This window comes from Aotus nancymaae, unplaced genomic scaffold, assembly GCF_030222135.1.
Source record: "Aotus nancymaae isolate 86718 unplaced genomic scaffold, 86718_ANA_hifiasm-v0.15.2.pri h1tg000057l, whole genome shotgun sequence".
In the NCBI taxonomy this organism is placed as follows: Eukaryota; Metazoa; Chordata; class Mammalia; order Primates; family Aotidae; genus Aotus; species Aotus nancymaae.
The window spans coordinates 42,554,858-42,575,048 of record NW_026988471.1 but is presented as its reverse complement, the minus strand read 5'-3'; the positions used below and the strand labels follow the sequence as shown (position 1 = coordinate 42,575,048).

Genomic DNA, 20,191 nt, shown 5'->3' with positions numbered 1-20,191 from the left:
GCTTTCTTATTCTCCCAACTTTTAGGGGTGAGTTAAGTGCCCTCTCTGTTTTCCTCCACATTTGTGTCAAGGTATTGTCATTGTTGGTATACAAATCTTCATGCATAAGTTCCTTCCCAGTAGAGAATGTCTTTCATTCCTGTTTCCACAGGGTCTAGCAGAATGGTTAGCATATTAAAAGATGTTTGATCAATGTCAACCAAATGGATGAACAGATGGTTGGAAGGAGAAAGAGGAGGCACCGGGGCAGTTGGCGTCTTTGGTAAAGGGTAACTAATTGAACATAGAAGCATTAATTACTTCTCTTTATCTTCCAAAATAATGTTCTTCATGAAGCAGAATCAGTTATTTTTTTTCTTTCTTTTTTGAAACAAGGTCTCCCTCCGTTGCCCAGGCTAGAGTGCAGTGGCACAATCACGGTGGCTCACTGTAGCCTTGACCTCCTGGACTCAAGTGATCCTCTCGCCTCAGCCTTCCAAGTAGCTGGGACTACAAGTGAGTGCCACCACACCTGGCTAATTTTTGTATTTTTTTGGTAGAGACTGGGTTTCACCATGTTGCCCAGGTTGGTCTTGAACTCCTCAACTCAAGCAATACACCTGCCTCAGCCTCCTAAAGTCCTGGAATTACAAGCATGAGCTACCACACCCAGCATACTTTTTAAAGAACAATACCCTCAATAGTTTTAGATATCTTAAGGGAGTTCCCAACTCATCAGAAACAAAATTACTTTTGTTACTAAAAACAAAAAACAGCTTGTATATGCCCCATATAGCCATCAAGAAAAAGGGGTGGTTTCACAAGTAACAAACAGAGCAAAACAGGATGGCATCATGACTACAAAGGAGTCAAGAATAACTGCTACAGAGATTTTGTATGTGAGCATTTGTATGCTGGAATCAGTAATCAGTACCATTAGTATAAGCCATTCTGTCTAATATTCTGTGTATACAGAAGGTTTTTTGTAATAGAAATTTATTTCCTATTACCGTAAGACTAGTACTATTTACTCATTTATTTAAATTCATGTATGCACCTACATGGCAGTAGGAGACTGTTAAGTACTATGCCTAATATGAAAATCACAAGCATCATAATAGTAAACTCATGAAATAATATACAGCCAGGTGTGGTGGCTCATGCCTGTAATCCCAGCACTCTGGGAGGTCAAGATGGGCAGATTGCTTGAGTCCAGGAGTTCAAGACCAGCCTGGGCAACATAGTGAAACTCCATCTCTACTAAAATTACAAAAAATTAGCCAGGCGTGGTGGCGCACGCCTGTAATCCTAGCTATTTGATAAGGTAAAATCACCTGAGCCAGGGAAGTCGAGGTTGCAGTGAGCTGAGATTGTGCCACTGCACTCCAGCCTGGGCAACCAGAGTGAGAGCTTGTCTCAAAAATAAAAAAGATATATGCTTACATAGTTGGGTTAAAATTTTAAAATATAAATGACCCCTATGATAATTTAATTTAAAAAATTAAGTTTGAATTGTAAGAAGTGGGCCAATATGAAAACTCTGGAAAATAAAGAAATTAAAAACAAAATAAAAACATTAAGTGATTAAAATTTTACTATCCATATTTCTAATTATTAGAATATTTTATTTACGTATTTGGATAATTGGGATTATATTATGTATGACATTTGTGTCCTAATTTTTAAATTCAGATTACACTCTTACATCACTAAAAAATTTTTCATGGTTGTATAGGTATTTCTCCTAATAAATGTCATCTCAATGTTGTATACAAAACCCCCCCAATGGAGGGTGTCCATTTGTGCAGGAAGGGCCTTCTGGGACTCATCTGGAGACAAGACGGGTGTTCAGGCTGCCTGGGCACTGACAATGCCCAGTGAACATGTAGCCTTGGTGATGCAGAGTTTAGTTTCTGAAAGCTTCATATTTGTCAATGCCCTTATGTGGAAACATGAAGCACAGAAACAGGAGTTTAAACCCTACACAGAAATGAGCTATGGCACTGTATGAATTTCAGCATCCTGTATCTGGCAAGCCTTGACCTTCTTGTGTCACCAGCCATTTTGCCTTCCTGGCAGGAACTTTGTGGGCCAGGCAAAGTCACACGAAGACATGATGGATGTGTTCCTGCTCTGTATGGCCATTTCCAAACCTTTTGCGTATGCTTGGTTAAGTAAAACAGAAACTGACAGCAAGCGGGGAGGGGTCTCTTCCTACCAGTCAGTGGTCCAATGGAACTGCTGCCGTCTTTTCCCCACATTTTTCAAAATAATGAATAATTCTTTAACAAATATCCTTGACACAGTTCAATTATTTCTTTAATGAGATTTCTAAAAGTAAAGTAACAATCTGAAATATAAAATTGTTAAGATAGCGACTTAACTGATTTAGAGACTGACTTGGATATTTAAATGAATCCTAGCTTTTATACTCAATTGTAGTAGAAGACCTGAATATTTTCAAATCATGAAAAAAACAGTTTAAATATATTTTTCTAAAATTTTGTTTACTATTATAGTTTTTCCTAGATTAATAATAAGCACTTTCCAATTCACGCTAAACCAGATTGGTCATCTGGTTAAAGTGTTAAAGTATCTATATAGTAATCAAAGTATTAAAAGATATTTTACCAATGGTTGTTAAATCATCACAATTGAAAAAAAGAAAGCATTACCGCATTTTTACTGCCAATGAAGAAAACAGATTTTTCTCCAATTTCTACTCCATCGCCTTCACTTCCATTAATTCCTTTTTTTTCCACTTCAGCTTTTGCAATTTCCCAGAGAGTTTCACTACATGAGAGGCAGAAAATAAAAATTCAGAGAAAAAGAACTTTCAAATATTTATTTCAAGCTCACAGAGAATTTATTTCCGTAAAATTTATGACATAAATGAACATTATTTTCTGAGGAACAACAATTTGGTAAAACATCTGAGGATTAGTCATTCTATGATTTTGTTTTTCTTTTGTTGCTTTGAACTAGTTCTTTGAAGAATACTGAAATTGATAAGCAGAGCCTTTATCACCAGGATCTGAAGCTGTCTTACTTGGGGCTTCCCCTAAGGTTCATAGCTGGGTATGTTGGCTTCTCAGACACACATGAAGGTACAATGACTTTTGGGAATGTACATCTTGAAAACCACAAACACTTAGGTCACCTAGGAAGATGGGGAAAGTACAAAATCAGTGTATCAAATAATCTTTGCTCTCTGAAACGTTTCTTTTTTGTTTTTTCAATGTTTTAAAAACTTTTTTTTTAATATAAAAATATATGGGAGGCTGAGGCAGGAGGATCACTTGATATCAGCTTAAGCAATATAGGGAGACCCAACCTCTACAAATAATAATAATTAAAAAATTCGCTGAGGCTGGATGCGGTGGTTCACGCCTGTAATATAGGATCAAGTGATCCACCCATCTTTGGGAGGCCAAGGTGGGTGGATCACTTGAGGTCAGAAGTTCGAGACCAGCCTGGCCAACATGGTAAAACCCCATCTCTACTAAAAAATTAGCAAGGTGTGGTGGCACACACCTGTAACTCCAGCTACCCAGGAGGCTGAGGCATGAGAATCACTTGAACCTGGGACGAGGTTGCAGTGAGCCAAGATTGTGTCACTGCACTACTGCCTGGGTAACAGAGCGAGACTCTGTTGAAAGAAAAGAAAAGAAGGAAAGAAGTTAGTTGGGTGTGGTGACATGCACTCGTAGTCCCAGTTACTAGGGTGGCTGAGGCAGGAGGATCGTCTGAGCCCCGGAGGTCGAGGCTGCAGTGAGCATGATCACATCACTGCACTCCAGCCTGGGTGACACAGTAAGACCTTGTCTCAAAACAAAAAAAAGGTATAAAGAAAAGAAAAAAACCCCTAAAATCACAGACATTTTGAAAACCATCCTTTCTTTTCTTTTTTTTTTTTTGAGACGGAGTTTCGCTCTTGTTACCCAGGCTGGAGTGCAATGGCGCGATCTCGGCTCACCGCAACCTCCGCCTCCTGGGTTCAGGCAATTCTCCTGCCTCAGCCTCCTGAGTAGCTGGGATTACAGGCACACGCCACCATGCCCAGCTAATTTTTTGTATTTTCAGTAGAGACAGGGTTTCACCACGTTGACCAGGATGGTCTCGATCTCTTGACCTCGTGATCCACCCGCCTCGGCCTCCCAAAGTGTTGGGATTACAGGCGTGAGCCACCGCGCCCGGCCTGAAAACCATCCTTTCATTTATTTCTTTACATAGATATATAATTTTACATAATAAAATCATATATATAAATTAAAGCCTAAGTGAAAATGGAATATTCAACTCAAAACTAACTACGGGCAAGACCTGATAGGTCCTAGCCTGATTCTGCTACTTTCTATGTATGAGAAGTCGGGCAAATTACCTAACCTCTTTAAATCCTTCATCCCTTTATTAATTAAACAAATATTTATTGAGCACCTAATATATGCAATCCTCTGTGCTATTGCCCAGGCTGAATTATTTCTCTATCGCTAAAATGCCAATAAAAAAGAATACCAGCTTTATAGGATTGTCATAATTGTTAAAATATGTATTTAGTTTAGGGCATGGCCTATACAATTACACAAATTATTGAGGGCTTATAATTGTTACTATTCAAGAACCAAGAATAAAGAAAAAGGGCCAAAACAGGAGTCCTTAAATGTCTGCACTAAAATTCATGCACTTATTTCACAGGTGAGCCTTCAGAACTCAGTTTGGGCCTGTTTACTCCTAATTTACACAACATTCTTTCAGAATGTGAGGATCTGCTTTCCAAATACCCAGCAGAGAGGAGAGATGGAGGTGCTGGAGTCAGGCATGTCACCTAACTATAACCATACCTTTATAACTGGCAATTTTCCACACTATCCCAAGGGGAGAAAAAGATTTATCCTGCTCTGTGATGCACTCACTCCCTGACCCCTCTCCCCGACATGCTTATAAACTGTCGAGAGACGGTTTAGGACTATATTGAGAACAGGTAATTGAAATGACCATCATAGAATTGAAGAGCTAGAAAATAGTTTACAAACCCTCTCCCGTTTCCCCCGTTAAGTGTGATGCTGTACTTTCCATAGTGCCTTTCAAGCTTCCCCTCACTTACTACTCCGAATCCCGCATCAGGAGGCGGGGCCCCTGGGCAGAGAAGGCTTTGTGGTCTAGCTCATCGCTGGATGCCCTTCTCCGGGGGCAGTCTCTGGCCCGCAAGAAACTTTTATTCAGTCACTGAAGGGTGCAGTTGCTGATCTTTCCAAATCTCTTACTTTTCTACCTAGGGTACTTTCTTTCCTGTTTGCGGCAGAATCTTTATGCTCGAGGCTGGTTCCTGTGTCCGAGACCATGCAGACCCGAGTGCAAGCAGACCACCCCCAAGGTCTTCTACCAGCTGGTCCTGCCTGGGTTTCCCCTCCCCAGGAATATTCTCAGCAGCTTCTCCCTCGCAGGGAATACCTGGGCATCGTGGCCCGGCTGCCGCAAACGTCGCGGGCTCGGAGTAGGGCCCAACCTGGAAGCAGGCGGAGAGTTCTGCAAGGAGTCTGGGAGTGAGGCCTTCTGGGTTGCCATGGGAGCGACGTCGCGGCCGCAGTTGCGTAAGGAGAGGAGCATCATGGGAAATGTAGTTCTCATGAGCCCTTTTACATCTCACATTCAGCCTCAAGCCTTAGGATTGCTTTTAGATCCCAAGTTTGTAATCCTTTGTTACCTCCTAGAACGAGGTGATAAGGGGTTCCAAACCTGGAATCTAAAAGCAATTGTTTCTGGGCTGGATGTGTTCTTTTATTTAAAAATTTTTTTTACTGTCAACTATACGCCAGGGGTCTCTGCTCTCTCTCGTCTTTTACTTTTTTCTTCCTAATCACCATGATTTAGGAATAGAGTGTAACAATCTCGAGCTGTTTTCCAGTAATTTACTAGAAGCAAAGAATATCCAGACTTTAACATTTAAAATAAGGCATGTAATTTTAATATTTTCCAATTTTCTTGATGTTTAGTTGTTTCAAGTTTTATTCAATAGCACATTATATATTTATTAATAAATTAATGAAGCAAGTGCATCTCCTACATACTTCATTTACCTTATAAATGTAGATTATTTTGTTTTGGAACTTTATGATCTCTTTATAGATCTTCAGAAGTGTCCAAATAAATAACAAACATTGAATTATTACTATATGCAAGGCCCTATGCATATAGAATAAGGAATAAGGAGATAAGTAAAAAAAGATTGCTACCCTTAAAAAAGACATACTCAGCTAATTATAAGCACCTAAGGAAGTGAGTGATCTAAGCTATTGTATAGAGGTACAAAAATTACATGAGGGCAAGTGACTAATTATGCCTGAAGGAGATAGTGAAACATTCAAGGCACTGATAGTGTTTGGTCTGTGTTGAATGCTGAGTAGACCCAGGCTTTCTAGCCTAACACTCCCTCCCTCCAATCCTCTGCTATTCAGCTTGATTTCTGTGGTGTGATGTTCAAGGACGTGGGCTTTGGAGTGAGATGGACCTATGTTCAAGTCCTGACTCAGCCACGCTGGCTAAGTTGCCACATTACCACATTGGGTAATTCACTGAATTTCTCTGAGCCTTAGTTTCTGATCCTGTAAAGCAGGAAAGATTGTGAATCTTAAATGAGATAAACATAGGTAAAACATAACTTATGTGTGTGTCTGACACATTATAACTGCTTGATGTTTGTTATTATTGTGTGATAAGTTGCTGGTCAGAAACTTTGAACAAAGAAACACAAGGAACACATTCCTGTAAATTAGGCTGATAGTTGATAAAAGGGTGTTTATTTCAGATAAAGTCATTGGGAACAAAATCCTCCCAACATCTAGGTGTATTTTGGAGACACAAAGAACACTAAGTTGCACATAGGAAGGGAATTAATGCGAGTAGAGCTCAGCGAAGAAAGGATGATTTTTAAAGGAGGCTTATACATATGTCATTAAATCAGCAGCTACAGCCTGGTGCTAAGCCAACCTATAAGCTCACAAACTGATATGGGACAGATTGTAATGAATTGTAATGATTTGGGTTCTAGAACTTCAGAATACTTTTGCATGCTAGTTAGGAAGGCCTGTTGATATTGATAGCAATAATGACAGCTAACATTTTTGCCAAGTGCTTGCTATGTACTGGGCACAGTACTAGTACTTCAAAAGTACGCTTGTTTGAATAACTGGTAGAGGTGTTTGAAGGAGAGAGCTTGATAACAAGGAAGGTGAAGGCGGACCTGGCCGGGCCCTGATCAGCAGAATTGATTCGGGGTTGATTCAGTTAATCTGAGCAGGTGAGTTCCCCTTTCTTCCCTTATTCCTCTTCAGGCTTTCATTACTTGGGCAAAGAAAGTGACCTTCCTGGGTAGATGAAGATTGTTCTTACGGTAAGAATGGAAGGAGAAGGAGACAATTTCATGCTGCTTTCTGGATGGAATGAGCAACAGTGCAGAAGGGTAAAGGTGTGTGCAGGGTGTATTTGGGAAACTGAATAGTTTGGGATGGGATCATTTAAAGTGCCTGGTGGAGCAAACTGGGCAGGTAGATGGGGCTACTGTGAAGGATGCTGTCGTCTAGACTTTACTGTGTTGGTTATGAGAAACCAAATAGGGTTTAAAAATAGGAGTGTGCCACTCTTAGGCATGAGTTTCAGTGAGATAATTTTTTGCAGCTGCATGAAGGATGTTTTGGCGTCTAGAAGACCATGTGGAGGCTATTAACAATATCCAGGTAAGTGACAGGCAGAATTTTAAAATATTTTTCCTTGTTTTCAAAGTTATATAAGCTAATTGTAGAAAAAAAAGGTATGCACAGAAAATTAAGAGAATAAAATAAGCATAATCCAGAAGTAATAACTATTAGGTATTTTGGAAACACATTTGATGTGTTTCATTCTAGTGTTTTTTCTTACAAAGTTGAGATTAATTGTAAAGTTAATTAATATCCTGATTTTAACATGTATTTCCTCATTCAAATTTTAAAAATGAATCATAAACATAACTTTGATGGTTGCAGAATATTTCACTATATAGATTTTTCATGATTTATTTAAGCATTCTTTTTTTTTTTTTTTTTTTTTTTGAGACAGAGTTTTGCTCTTGTTGCCCAGGCTGGAGTGCAATGGTGCGATCTTGGCTCACTGCAACCTCCCCCTCCCGGGTTCAAGTGATTCTCCTGCCTCAGCCTCCCGAGTAGCTTGCATTACAGGCATTCTCCACCACACCCAGCTAATTTTTGTATTTTTAGTAGACATGTTGATCAGGCTGGTCTTAAACTCCTGTTCCTCAGGTGATCTACCCGCCTTGGCCTCCCCCAAAGTGCTGGGATTGCAGGCATGAGCCACTGCGCCTGGCCCCAGCATTCTCCTAATGTTGAATATGTTTGGGGTGGTTCAGAATAAACACCTAACATGAGCTGGGTTAATCACAGTCCTTCCCTGAAATTTTTCAAACTAGAATTGGGGAAAGCGAGTCACTCCCATTCTAGAAGAAATTAGCATATTTTATGCTAAATGAATTATTTTATAGTTATCGAGCACAGAGCAGACACACATCAATATGAAGAGAAAGTCCTGGCACATGTCTCATGGTTCTAGTTGTCTCTAAGGCTTGCCTGTGTCCTCACCTTTCTTATGGATTGGTGGTTCAGCTTGCTCTTTGATTATATGAGATATCCTAATATCCTTGTAATATAATTTCTCATGTTTGTCTAAGCTAGTTCAAGTTGAATTTTGGAATTTACGGCAGAAAGAGTTCTATCTAATACAATTACTAGATAGTAGAGAGTAAGGCCTTGGGAAAAGGGAGAATAGTTAATGTTTGTTTCTTGAGTGATCGATGAACTGGTGATCCTATTAACTAATTTGGAGGGGCACAGAGCAGGAGATGCATGTTTAGAGGACATGGTGAGTTTGAAATATCATCCGGCAGACTGTTGGACCATCTGGGTTCTGCTGGACTTGGCAGTTAGATGGTCAATGGTAACCTCATGTGAAGGCATTTCGGTAGAATAGTCAGAACATGAAAGCAGTGTTGATGATACCCCATCCTTGAGGGGAACATCTTATAATCTGTGCATGATCCAAAAGCTAAGAACTCTCCACAAGCTTTTCTAAGGTCACACACTTTCTGTAAACTTTTCTCTCATAAAAGGCAACTCTTATTGGAGTTTGATAGCATTTTCCAGAAACTCAAGAAGTTAATAACATTTAAGCCATTTCCTCTGGCATTACACAATATTCAGTTCCAAGGAACTCCTGGGAATTCATTAGAGCCACATAATGAGAGAGGTAACTGGTCTTCTCTTGCCACTGCCACTGCTAAAGAAGAGTCATTTAATTTTCATAAAACCATAATATAACCTGGCAGCACTTCAGAAAGAGATGCCTTTCCCTTCTCACCCCCACTCTGTTTATTAGAAAATTATGTTGGCAAGTTGGGTGCAGTGGCTCACGCCTGTAATCCCAGCACTTTGGGAGACTGAGGCAGGCAGATCGCCTGAGGTTAGGAGTTCGAGACCAGCCAGACCAACATGGTAAAACCCTGTCTCTACTAAAAATACAAAATTTAGCCAGGCATGGTGGTGGGCGCCCTTAATCTCAGGCTGAGGCAGGAGAATTGCTTCAACCCAGGAGGCAGGGGGTGCAGTGAGCTGAGATCGTATCATTGCACTCCAGTAGGCAACAAGAGCGAAACTGTCTCAAAAAAAAAAAAAAAGAAAAAGAAAAAGAAAATTGTGTTGGCAAAGCACAGGAAGGAAGGGTACTTGGTATTCAAGTGCTGTGGTGAACATTTGTGTCCTATTTTGGAGTTATTTGCTAATAGACCCTTCCCTAGTAAAGTTGGTATTCCTTGCCTATCACTGGACTGCAAAATAATATAAAGGATACAATGAAGTTTTTTGGAATGATGCAAATTATAATCCAGAGTCACTGTGACTATGTACAATTTAGGTCAAATTAAATCCAACAAATAAAATCACAATATAAAGCAAATGCTTAACTCATCTCCTCACCCCAGCCTCTGCCCAGACCCACCAACTCTTCCTTGCAGGACTGATCTTCCCACTTAAATGCCCAATAATTGTCATAAAGATACTGAAAAACAACAACAACAACAACTGCCCAAGAAAAGCCTGCATGTTGGTCCCACTGAAGTATAGATAAATCTTGCTTCAACCTAAATATCTACGTGTGGACTTACCTTAATTTGGAGTTTAAAGGAGAAAAATTTCCTTCTGTTCCAGTTAAATCCCTTTCTTCTTTTAGGGAAAAAGAGAATGGGGTGAAAATGTGAGAGGAGATGTCATTTTTGCACAAATCAGGTGGGCGGCAGGGAAACTACTCTGTCCACTTCTTCCTGCTCCTCACTTCCCTTCCTCAATTTTCAAATTACTGGAGCCTCCCCTCCATAGAAATCAGCCCAGAGCCCATTAACATTGAGGGAGGCCAAATTCCATGGCAGCTGGTGGGGGGTGAGTGCATGGGGGAAATATGTTCTTGGCATCCCACCAACATGTAAAGCCTTTTTATAGAGAAATATGATTATCCACGGTGGTTACTTTTTTTTTTTTTTTGGAGACAGAGCCCTGCTCTGTCACCCAGGCTAGAGTGCAGTGGCGCGATCTCAGCTCACTGCAACCTACGCCTCCCAGGTTCAAGCGTTTCTCCTGCCTCAGCTTCCCAACTGGCTGGGATCATAGGAGCCCAACACCACAGCTGGCTAATTTTCGTATTTTTAGTAGAGACGGGGTTTCCTGCCTCAGCCTACCGAGTAGCTGGGACTATAGGCATACGCCACCATGCCCAGCTAATTTTTTGTGTTTTTAGTAGATATGGGGTTGTATCATCTTGACCAGGCTGGTCTTGAACTTCTGACCTCATGATCCACCCACTTTGGCCTCCCAAAGTGCTGGGATTACAGGCATGAGCCACCATGTCTGGCCAGTGGTTACTTCTTCAGGATTATGCTTCAGGTACAATTATGGGTTAAATGTATTGTTCTAGAACTCAACCATCATGTATTTTTTTTTTTTAATTGGCAGGGAGACATAAGCACATGTATTTCTTTTAATGAAAAAAAAATCCAAATAACAAACCCTTAAACACATTTTTGAAGCAAAAATTCTTTATAAGTTGTGACTAACTTCTCTTGTAAATTGAGAGTTAAATTCACTTCTAAGCTATGATAGTGTTTGATTTTAAGGGCACACACACACACACTCATTTAAACAAATTTTTGGAACACAATCCCTTCAACTCACCTATATGAAATATGAAATCTTGGGAGAACCAATATTTCTATCTATTTACCTATATACATATTGTGTGTCAATATGCATACATATGGATTCAAATTACAATTGGCCAAAACAGCTTTCTTTTATATGGATAAAACAAAGCAACACTGAAGACAAAGCATGAATGCAAGAGAAGGAGGTAATAACTACCATTTTCACTAGTCCTACACCTCAGCTTTGACAATGAAAACATTAGGTATTTCTTGAAGATTATTCAAAAGATAATGCTCAAAATGGGTTTTGTAAATCATTTATTATGATTGAAAGGGAAGAAAATTATAGGAGACAAATATTACAATTAAATGTGTAACATTATTCTCTTGTAACCAATCATAATAACATACTTTGAATTTTTGAATGGCTATATAATTTCCCAGAAAATAAAATTTTCACATCATCAGTTACAGAAAATTGATTTCCTTCCATCAAAATATTTTATCTCTGCTCTATCAAAAATAAATGCCAAGTCTAAGGTACTACAGTTTAAGCTAAGTCTTTACTACTTGTTTAAATTAGAAGATTGTGGGGAGGGGCTTACCAAATGGTGAATAAACTACTGCCTGAGAATAAAGCCCTCACACATAAGTAACAGCTCTGTCAAGCCTCTGGCTCATCAACTAATTATTAAATGGCTCTCTTGGAACTTAGAAACTCTACTGTATCCCAGCCAAAAGGCTTCTGAGCGTCATTCCAAACTGGTTACCAGTTTATTCTCAAAAACAAATTTGCTTCTTCAATAGACGACTGTGGCTCAAAAGACATAGGGGAAATAGTCAATGGAAACCTATTTTGATGGGGTTTAAAAAATTCTTTTTGTCATGATCAATTAAGTACAATATTACTTGAACAATGTATTTCTTAGCCCTGTTCCTTCTAAGGATGCTAATACAGTATGGAACATTTTTTAAAGGCTTAATGTGAGAACAGTACTTTGCCACAGGGAGGAAGCAGCAAAGAAGAAAATACGAAGGCTTGGCCAGCAAATTAATTCAGCAGCTAACATTTTCTCAAATTGGTTAAAAAAATATGACAAAGTGATAAATATATGTCTAAAAAATAAATACAAATATTCTATACATAAATAAAATTAAGTATATTCATGATTACCATTACAACTGAACATTTTAATAATATAATTTTCATGTCTTATCACAGTTTCATTTTTATCATGAATGTGAATTACATTGTTGTGACACATACTGGAATGCACTGACAACTTCCATAACCTAATCAAGTAATATATTTAAGTACTCTATCAACTAAAATTTAACTTCCTTTGATGGAAGAATTATTTTCTCTTTTAAAAAATATTTTTGAGGCTGGGCATGGTGGCTCACACCTGTAATCCCAGCACTTTGGGAGGCCAAGGTGGGAGGATCACTTGAACCCAGGAGTTTGAGACCAGCCTGGACAACATAGGGAGACCCTATCTCTACTAAAAATACAAAAATTAGCTGGGCATGGTGGTACATGCTTGTAGCCCCAGCTATTCAAGAGGCTGAAGTGGGACTGCTTGATTCCAGAAGGTTGAGGCTGCAGTGAGCTATGATGGTACCACTGCACTCCAGCCTGGGCAACACAGTGAGACCCTGCCTCAAAAAAATAAAAATAAAATAAAATATTTTTAGATCCAGGTGTGGTGGCTCACACTTATAATCCTAGCACTTTGGGAGGCTGAGGAGAGAGGACTGCTTGAGGCCAGGAGTTCACGGCCAACCTGGGCAAGTTCACGGCCAACATAGCAAGACTCTATCTGTATATACACATGTATGTATGTATAAGAACTCTATTTTCAAATTATAATTAGAAGGTAATGTGTGAGGGGCAAAGCTTTAATTATTGTCTTTGTTTTTAAAGATATTAACAAAGCAAGGTCAAGATGACCCAGCATCAAATGCAGTGAAATGTGGACAATATTCTTGTGAACCTGGGAAGTATTGACAGCAAAGGAATGTCAGCAATCACCATCTTGTTTTAAATTTTACTCTCCAGTGATCTGGAAAGGTGACAGGGTATACTCTCTAATACCACACAGGAGGCTCAGGTTACCTAATTCCTGCTTTCACATATAATGATTCATAGAGCCAGAAGATGTATTGCGCCTGCTCTGAAAATGAACTCCTCACACCACCCTGCAGTTGTTTCTTACGCCACATGTTCTACTCCTTTCCAAACACCATACCATTAATTAAAAGCACATTTAGGCCGGGCAAGGTGGCCCACTCATGTAATTCCAGCACTTTAGGAGGCTGAGGCAGGCAGATCACCTGAGGTCAGGAGTTCAAAACCAGCCTAGCAACATGGTGAAACCCCATCTCTACTAAAAATACAAAAAAATTAGTTGGGTGTGGTGGCATGCACCTATAATTCCAGCTACTCAGGAGGCTGAGGCAGGGGAATCACTTGAACCTGGGAGGCAGAGGTTGCAGTGAGCCGAGATTGTACCATTGCACTCCAGCCTGGGCAACAAGAGTGAATCTCCATCTCAAAAAAAAAAAAGCACATTTAATTATAGTACTTACTATTTTGACAGTGAACATTTCCAAATAATCGACTGGTTTACCAAATGAGAGTTTGGAATCTCCCTTTCTAAAGATTGCCAGAATATCTTTTTTAAAAAAAAGGGAGAAAAAGAAGAGAAAAAAAGCCACATTGCACAATATGTCTGATGACAAGGGAGAAGGGAGATGGAAAAAATGATGAATTCTTATTCATTAACTCTATAAGAAAATTAGTGTGTTGGCAAATTTTGTGTTTATGTTTTACTGTAAATATTTATTTGAATATTTAAAAATCAAAGAAAAGAGACTAACCCCCATCATTGTTAAAGTTTGGAATACAGGTGTGTGGCAGCACGGCACAGAGGACAAAGAGTGACTGTTCAGACTACCCAGCTTTCAGAGCAAGGTGGGACCTTTGGTCGGTCTGCTGCTTGACAGAAGAGGCTGGCTTCCCATCATTCTGGCTTGGGTTCTTCGGGTCTGGGCTGAGAGCAGTGCTGGAGCAGAGAGGTGGTGAAATGCTGCCTTTTGCTGATGGAAGTTGTTTATGTAACTGGCGATCAAAAGAGTGATTTCAAGAATCTAAAAAGTGGAAAACAGAATTGTTACGCTCCTGAGAAGTTCTCATCACTTCCAGAAGAGAGGAAAGGGTTGGCCACAGGTGATCTCTATTTGCAAGGGCCCAGGCTACCAGAATTCCTTTCTCTCTAGATCAAACAATGAAGTGCTTACATGGCCAGTACCATCAAGGCAGCCACACATTTTTTCATCACTTAAACCAGTGGAAAGAGTGCATCTCAAAAACAATCAAATTTAGTGGCAATCTTAGGAAATGTGACAGTCAGTAGTACAACCCTATCAAATTATCATAAAGCCACATGCATGAATATATGAATTGAGAAAGTCAGTGTCATATGAAGTCTCGATTTTCACTAAAGACCAAGTTCCCTGATCTGCACTTAATGGTTAGCTGCTTTCACTTAAGTATGGGCTTAATTAAGAAAGACATCTTTTTTTTTTTTTAAAAAAAGCTTCATATTCTGAAGAAGTAATCTCTTTTATCTAATAACATTAAGACAGTTAAAGTTTTAGGAAAATTACTTTCTCATTCTTTTTACTAAAATTAGAATTACATGTTAGAATATATTCAATTTATGTATTGCTTTTACTTAGAGATGTTAAAACTACATAGTTCATTAAAAGTCATAAAGGAGCAAGTATGTTTTAATTATAAAACCCCTGTCTTTCCTCTAACGAGTCCATAAAGCAAATAACCCCAACTGAATAAGATAATGTGTATAAAGTTCCTGACAGCAATAACTTAATGCCACGACCATTTATTTTGAATCTTCTGTATACCTGGCACTGGGCTAAGTACTCTACAAACTTCCTTCATTTAATTCTTAAGCCAAAAGAAGGAGGAGTGTGTTACCATATTTTTGGACAAAGAAACCAGGGCTTGGAAAGATGATGTAAGTTGGACCCGTTTGTTAGATTATAAAAAACGTCTGTTTTCCCATCTGGAATGTAGTCTTTGTTGAATAAATGTTTTAGTATGAAAACAACTAGCATTGCTTTTTGGCCTTTTGGCTAAGATCAAGTAAAAACAACTAGCACAAAAAAAGTTGGCAGAAAGGGTTCTACTCACCTTGGGTTTTGCCATGGCAAAGAGTAATTTCTCTGTTGGTTTGTCCTTTGAATGCGTATTGTTAGTGACTACCATAAAATCATCTTGATAGCCTCCAAAGGTCATTAGACTCTTGTACATATAGCTGACTATTAACCTCTTCAAAGAGAAGAAAAAGTAAATATTTATATGCTCTTACTTCCAAAGAGAGATGAAAAATAATTAATAATATATCTCCATTAAAATGCAGTTATTAATTATGGTATAATACAAAAATTATTTTCTAAAATAAAATATTTTATGATCCAAAATAGATAGCAGTGGTACTAATTTTATTTAGGCATCATCTACCTTTATTATGGTGAGTCTGAAGCAAGTCATTCCAGAAAAATTAGATAATATTAAAAAAATAAAAATAAAAAGCATCTACATTCCAGCATCTGGTGGAAAGCCACTGTTAGTATTTTTTATATGTCCTTTCATATAGCTCATAAATATGTTAATTTACACCATATGAAACTGATACTTTTTATGGTCAAAATGGTCAAATATTAGCAAATCTATATAGTTCACCCTGATAGATGGATTTCAAAATCTATAAACAGAAACAGTATCATGCATCCTGTTTAGAATTCTGCTTCTTTTTTAACCCTAATGATGAATTGTGAACACATTTCCATGACAACATGTACTTGTATAACATCATTTTGAATGATTTTATAGGAAATCCTTTATTTAATCAACCTGCTATTGCAGAATATTTAAATCACTTTTATTTTTTATTATCTGAAACAATACTCCACTGAATATTTTTGGATGTATTTCATAACCCACATACCTAATTATTTATTTGGTCATAAAACCAAACAATAGTGGAATTGATAGCTCAGAAAAGACAATTTCTGAGAATTTCCAAACTCTCCTCCAGAAAGTATGTACCTATTGATGGTTCCAGCGCCTCAGTCTTGCTAACAGTAAATGTGATCCTTCTTTTAAATCTCTACAAACTGACTGGTGAAATGTGGAATCTCACTGTTTTAAATTGTATTAATTTAATTATTAGAGAAATTAACCTTTGAAAATACATTTATTGAACATTTGTATTTCTTCTTTTGTGAATTGCCTTGGCCATTTGTCTATTGGTGTGTTCATAATGTTCTTACTGTTTTATAAGACATCTATGTCTTATAATTAAGAATATTAACCCTTTGTCACATATGCAGCAAATATTTCTTTTCTAATGTGTTTCCAAAACAATATTAAAAATATAACTTACTCCTGAGGCTGAGGTGGGAGGATCACTTGAGCCCATTTTCGGCAACATAGGGAGACCCCGTTTCTATGAAAAAATAAAAAATGTAGCTGGGCGTTGTCATACACGCCTGTGGTAGCTACTTGGGAGGCTGAGGCAGGAGGATTGCTTGAACCCAGGAGGTCAAGGTTGCAGTGAGTAGTGATCTCACCACTGTACTTTAGTCTGGGTAAAAGAAAGAGACCCTGCCTCAAAAAAAAAAAAAAAAAAAAAATCAATAAAATGTAACTAGCATACAGCTTAAAACCACTCTGCATAGCTAATGATTAGCTTAGCTTGCAAGACTGAGAAGACCATTCCAGGACCTAATGCCTCAGAACTGCAACCCACCTGTGTGTGCTTCCTGGCCTATCTGGCTATCTCCTGGGAGCTAGGGAGCTAGTTTCCTGAACTAAGGTAACGCAATACTGGTGTACAGGTTCTTTTTTTAACTTTAAGTCACTGATTTTATAATATCTTCATGTTGTCCATTCAAGAACTAAAAGGCACTCAGAAAATATAAGTCCTTGAATAAAAAGTGTTTGTGTGTTTGTTTTTTAAGCAATTATAAGGGGAAACAGTAACTATGACACTATAACACAAACTATAACACAAAAGAGTGTTCGGTTTCCAGAAAATGTTCAGTGATCTCTGATTACAGCCACAAGATTAGACCTGCCCAGTGAATTTAGTAATTCCTTCCCACCAGATTAAACAAAAGAGAGAATAAAATTGTATTAAATAGACACATGAAATATGATAAAAATAATGTAAATTTCAGGTAAATAAATGAACATATATAGAAATCATAGTTTGACTTTATGTGAAAAGTACTAAGATGCTATATATATGACATTATAGGAAATTATAGAAATTGTTAAATAAGCCTTAGTGAAACTGAACTTAAACTTTGGTAATTAAAGTTCCCACTTTAACGATTTCTTACAGATTTTTATTTTACACGAGAAACGATCTTCTTAACACTTTTTAAAATATAATCATTTCACAAATATAACCATGATCACAATTTAATCATGGTATCAATACTTTTCTCATACACAATAAACGACCTGTCTTATCTTACTTTAAAAGGTTAAATTATAATCATAGCTGTATTTGTAAAATGACTTTTCATGACATAGTATCAGGAAGAATGTTTTCTGTGTAAGAGAAAAATCAGATTAAGAGATCACTACCTTCTGTTTACAGTACACTGAGCGATGGAAACAGTTGACTCAATGCAAAACTTTAGCTTTTAAACTTACCATGGAATTGTATTCTAAGAGGCTTAAACCATCCTCATGTATAGCCAGCCACATGAAAGTACTTCCAAGTGATGACGGACTTATGGGCTATGAAGAGGTGAAAATATACTAGATTATAAATGCTAAGCAAAATTACAGAAATATTTTTCAGTCTAAATGTCATGTAACATTTGCCATTAAACAACAATAATAACAAAACTTATTAAAAATCTCTCCTGGGAAAGAGGCAGGGTGGTATATTGGAGAGTACAGTGAATTTGATATTAGCAGACATAGCTTTGAGACAACCTGCCATTTGTTAATGTGTTCATTTGGACAAGCTATGAATCTCTTTGAGGCTCACTTTCCTCATCTTTAGCATAGGAACAATAATGTTTAAATCTTATTTTTCTTCTGTGTTACGAGGTTAATAGTCAACAAAGCTTTTAGGGTTTCTATCATGACCAAAATCCTAATGAAGCAAAATGTGTTTGATAAATTGTGTAGTGCTATTACAAGGTAGAGGATTATTATTATAATTGCATACCTTTCCTGAAAGTTTATTAAATCTGATATTCAATGTGTAATAAAAACAGAATAAAAAGAAAATATGAAGCTGTGTGATCAACTGTAATGAGAAATATGAAAATTTCCACTACATTTTTCATTGTAAAAGCTATGAAATTGGCTGCATGTGGTGGCTCACACCTGTAATCTCAGCACCTTGGGAAGCCGAGGTGGGTGGATCATTTGAGGCCAGGAGTTTGGGACCAGCCTGGCCAACATGGGGAAACCCGATCTGTACTGAATATACAAATATGAGCTGGGAATGTTGGCACACACTTGTAATCCCAGCTACTTGGAAGACTGAGGCAGGGGAACAGCCTGAATCCAGGAGGCACAGGTTGCAGTGAGCTGAGACAGCACCACTGCACTCCAGCCTGGGTGACAGAGTGAGACTCCATCTCAAAAATAAAAAAAAAGAAAAGAAAAAAGAAAAATATAAAGAAAAAAAAAGCTAAAAGCTGCCCCTGGTTCTCACAGGAAAAAAAAAGCTATAAAATTATATTAATAAAAAGAATCTCCTACCAGTAGAACCTAACTGAAACCCATGAATGTTTCTGAGCAATTAATGATGCTTGTTTTGTTCCATTAACAAATGAGGCCGGGCGCGGTGGCTCAAGCCTGTAATCCCAGCACTTTGGGAGGCCGAGGCGGGTGGATCACGAGGTCAAGAGATCGAGACCATCCTGGTCAACATGGTGAAACCCTGTCTCTACTAATACAAAAAAAAATTAGCTGGGCACGGTGGCGCGTGCCTGTAATCCCAGCTACTCAGGAGGCTGAGGCAGGAGAATTGCCTGAACCCAGGAGGCGGAGATTGCGGTGAGCCGAGATCGCGCCATTGCACTCCAGCCTGGGTATCAAGAGCGGAACTCCGTCTCAAAAAAAAAAAAAAAAAAAACAAATGAAACCCTAAAAAAATTTAACTTTTTCTCTTAAATTTTATAAAATAATGTCAGGACTATAGATATAAAACTGGGATGAATGTTATGTTATCTTATATAATAAAACTTGTTAGCATCTCATATATAAAAAACCCTGAGTTAGAAATTGTCTACTGAGGGTTGATTTGCAAAGGATAGGGAAGAATTCACATCAAAAGGATGCCCTTCAACTCTAGTGTCCACTGACAGATGAAAGGATAAACAAAATGTGGTATATACATACATATAGTAGAATGTTATTCTGCCTCAAAAGGGAAGGACATTTTTGTTTTTGAGACGAAGTCTCGCTGAGTCACCCAGGCTGGAGTGCAGTGACGCGATTTTGGCTCACTGCAACCTCCACTTCCTGGGTTCAGACAATTCTTCTGCCTCAGCCTCCTGAGTAGCTGGGACTACAGGTGTGTGCCACCAAGCCCGGCTAATTTTTTTTTTTTTTTTTTTTTTTTTTAGTAGAGATGGGGTTTCACCATCTTGTCTAGGCTGGTCTCGAACTCCTGACCTCGTGATCCACCCACCTCGGCCTCCCAAAGTGCTGGGAATACAGGCATGAGCCACAGTGCCTGGCCAAAAGGGAAGGAAATTTTGACACATGCTATGACATGAATGAAACTTGAAGACATACTAAGTGAAATAAGCCAGTAAAAGCACAAATATTACATACATTCTCTTACATGAAATTCCTAAAGTAGTCAAATGCATAGAGACAGAAAGTAGAGTGGCAGGTGCCAGCGGCTGGGAGGA

The 20,191-nt window shown here is 38.3% G+C and overlaps 2 protein-coding genes across 6 annotated transcripts in view; both read right to left on the bottom strand.

Moving 5' to 3' along the window:
- DYNC2LI1 (dynein cytoplasmic 2 light intermediate chain 1) overlaps positions 1-5,534 on the bottom strand; it is a 37,343-nt gene extending 31,809 nt beyond the window's left edge. Inside the window, exons 1-2 of one of the 3 annotated variants that reach the window (XM_012450604.2) lie at positions 5,431-5,534; positions 2,655-2,772 (exon numbers count right to left, since the gene is read on the bottom strand). In XM_012450604.2, coding sequence (XP_012306027.2) covers positions 2,655-2,772; positions 5,431-5,438 — 126 coding nt within the window. In that variant the 5' untranslated portion in view covers positions 5,439-5,534. Of the gene's footprint in view, positions 1-2,654; positions 2,773-3,028; positions 3,067-5,083; positions 5,116-5,430 lie in introns of those variants that run through there. The other 2 variants (XM_012450603.2, XM_021670765.2) reach the window with 2 other exon arrangements.
- Positions 5,535-11,513: 5,979 nt separating this feature from the next.
- Positions 11,514-20,191, bottom strand: part of PLEKHH2 (pleckstrin homology, MyTH4 and FERM domain containing H2) — a 146,959-nt gene continuing 138,281 nt past the window's right edge. For all 3 annotated transcript variants that reach the window (XM_064364039.1, XM_064364040.1, XM_064364041.1), the window contains 3 exons: positions 17,964-18,050; positions 15,429-15,566; positions 11,514-14,362 (listed from right to left, as the gene is read on the bottom strand). In XM_064364039.1, the coding sequence (XP_064220109.1) occupies positions 14,177-14,362; positions 15,429-15,566; positions 17,964-18,050 (411 nt within the window). In that variant the 3' untranslated portion in view covers positions 11,514-14,176. The remainder of the gene's footprint in view (positions 14,363-15,428; positions 15,567-17,963; positions 18,051-20,191) is intronic.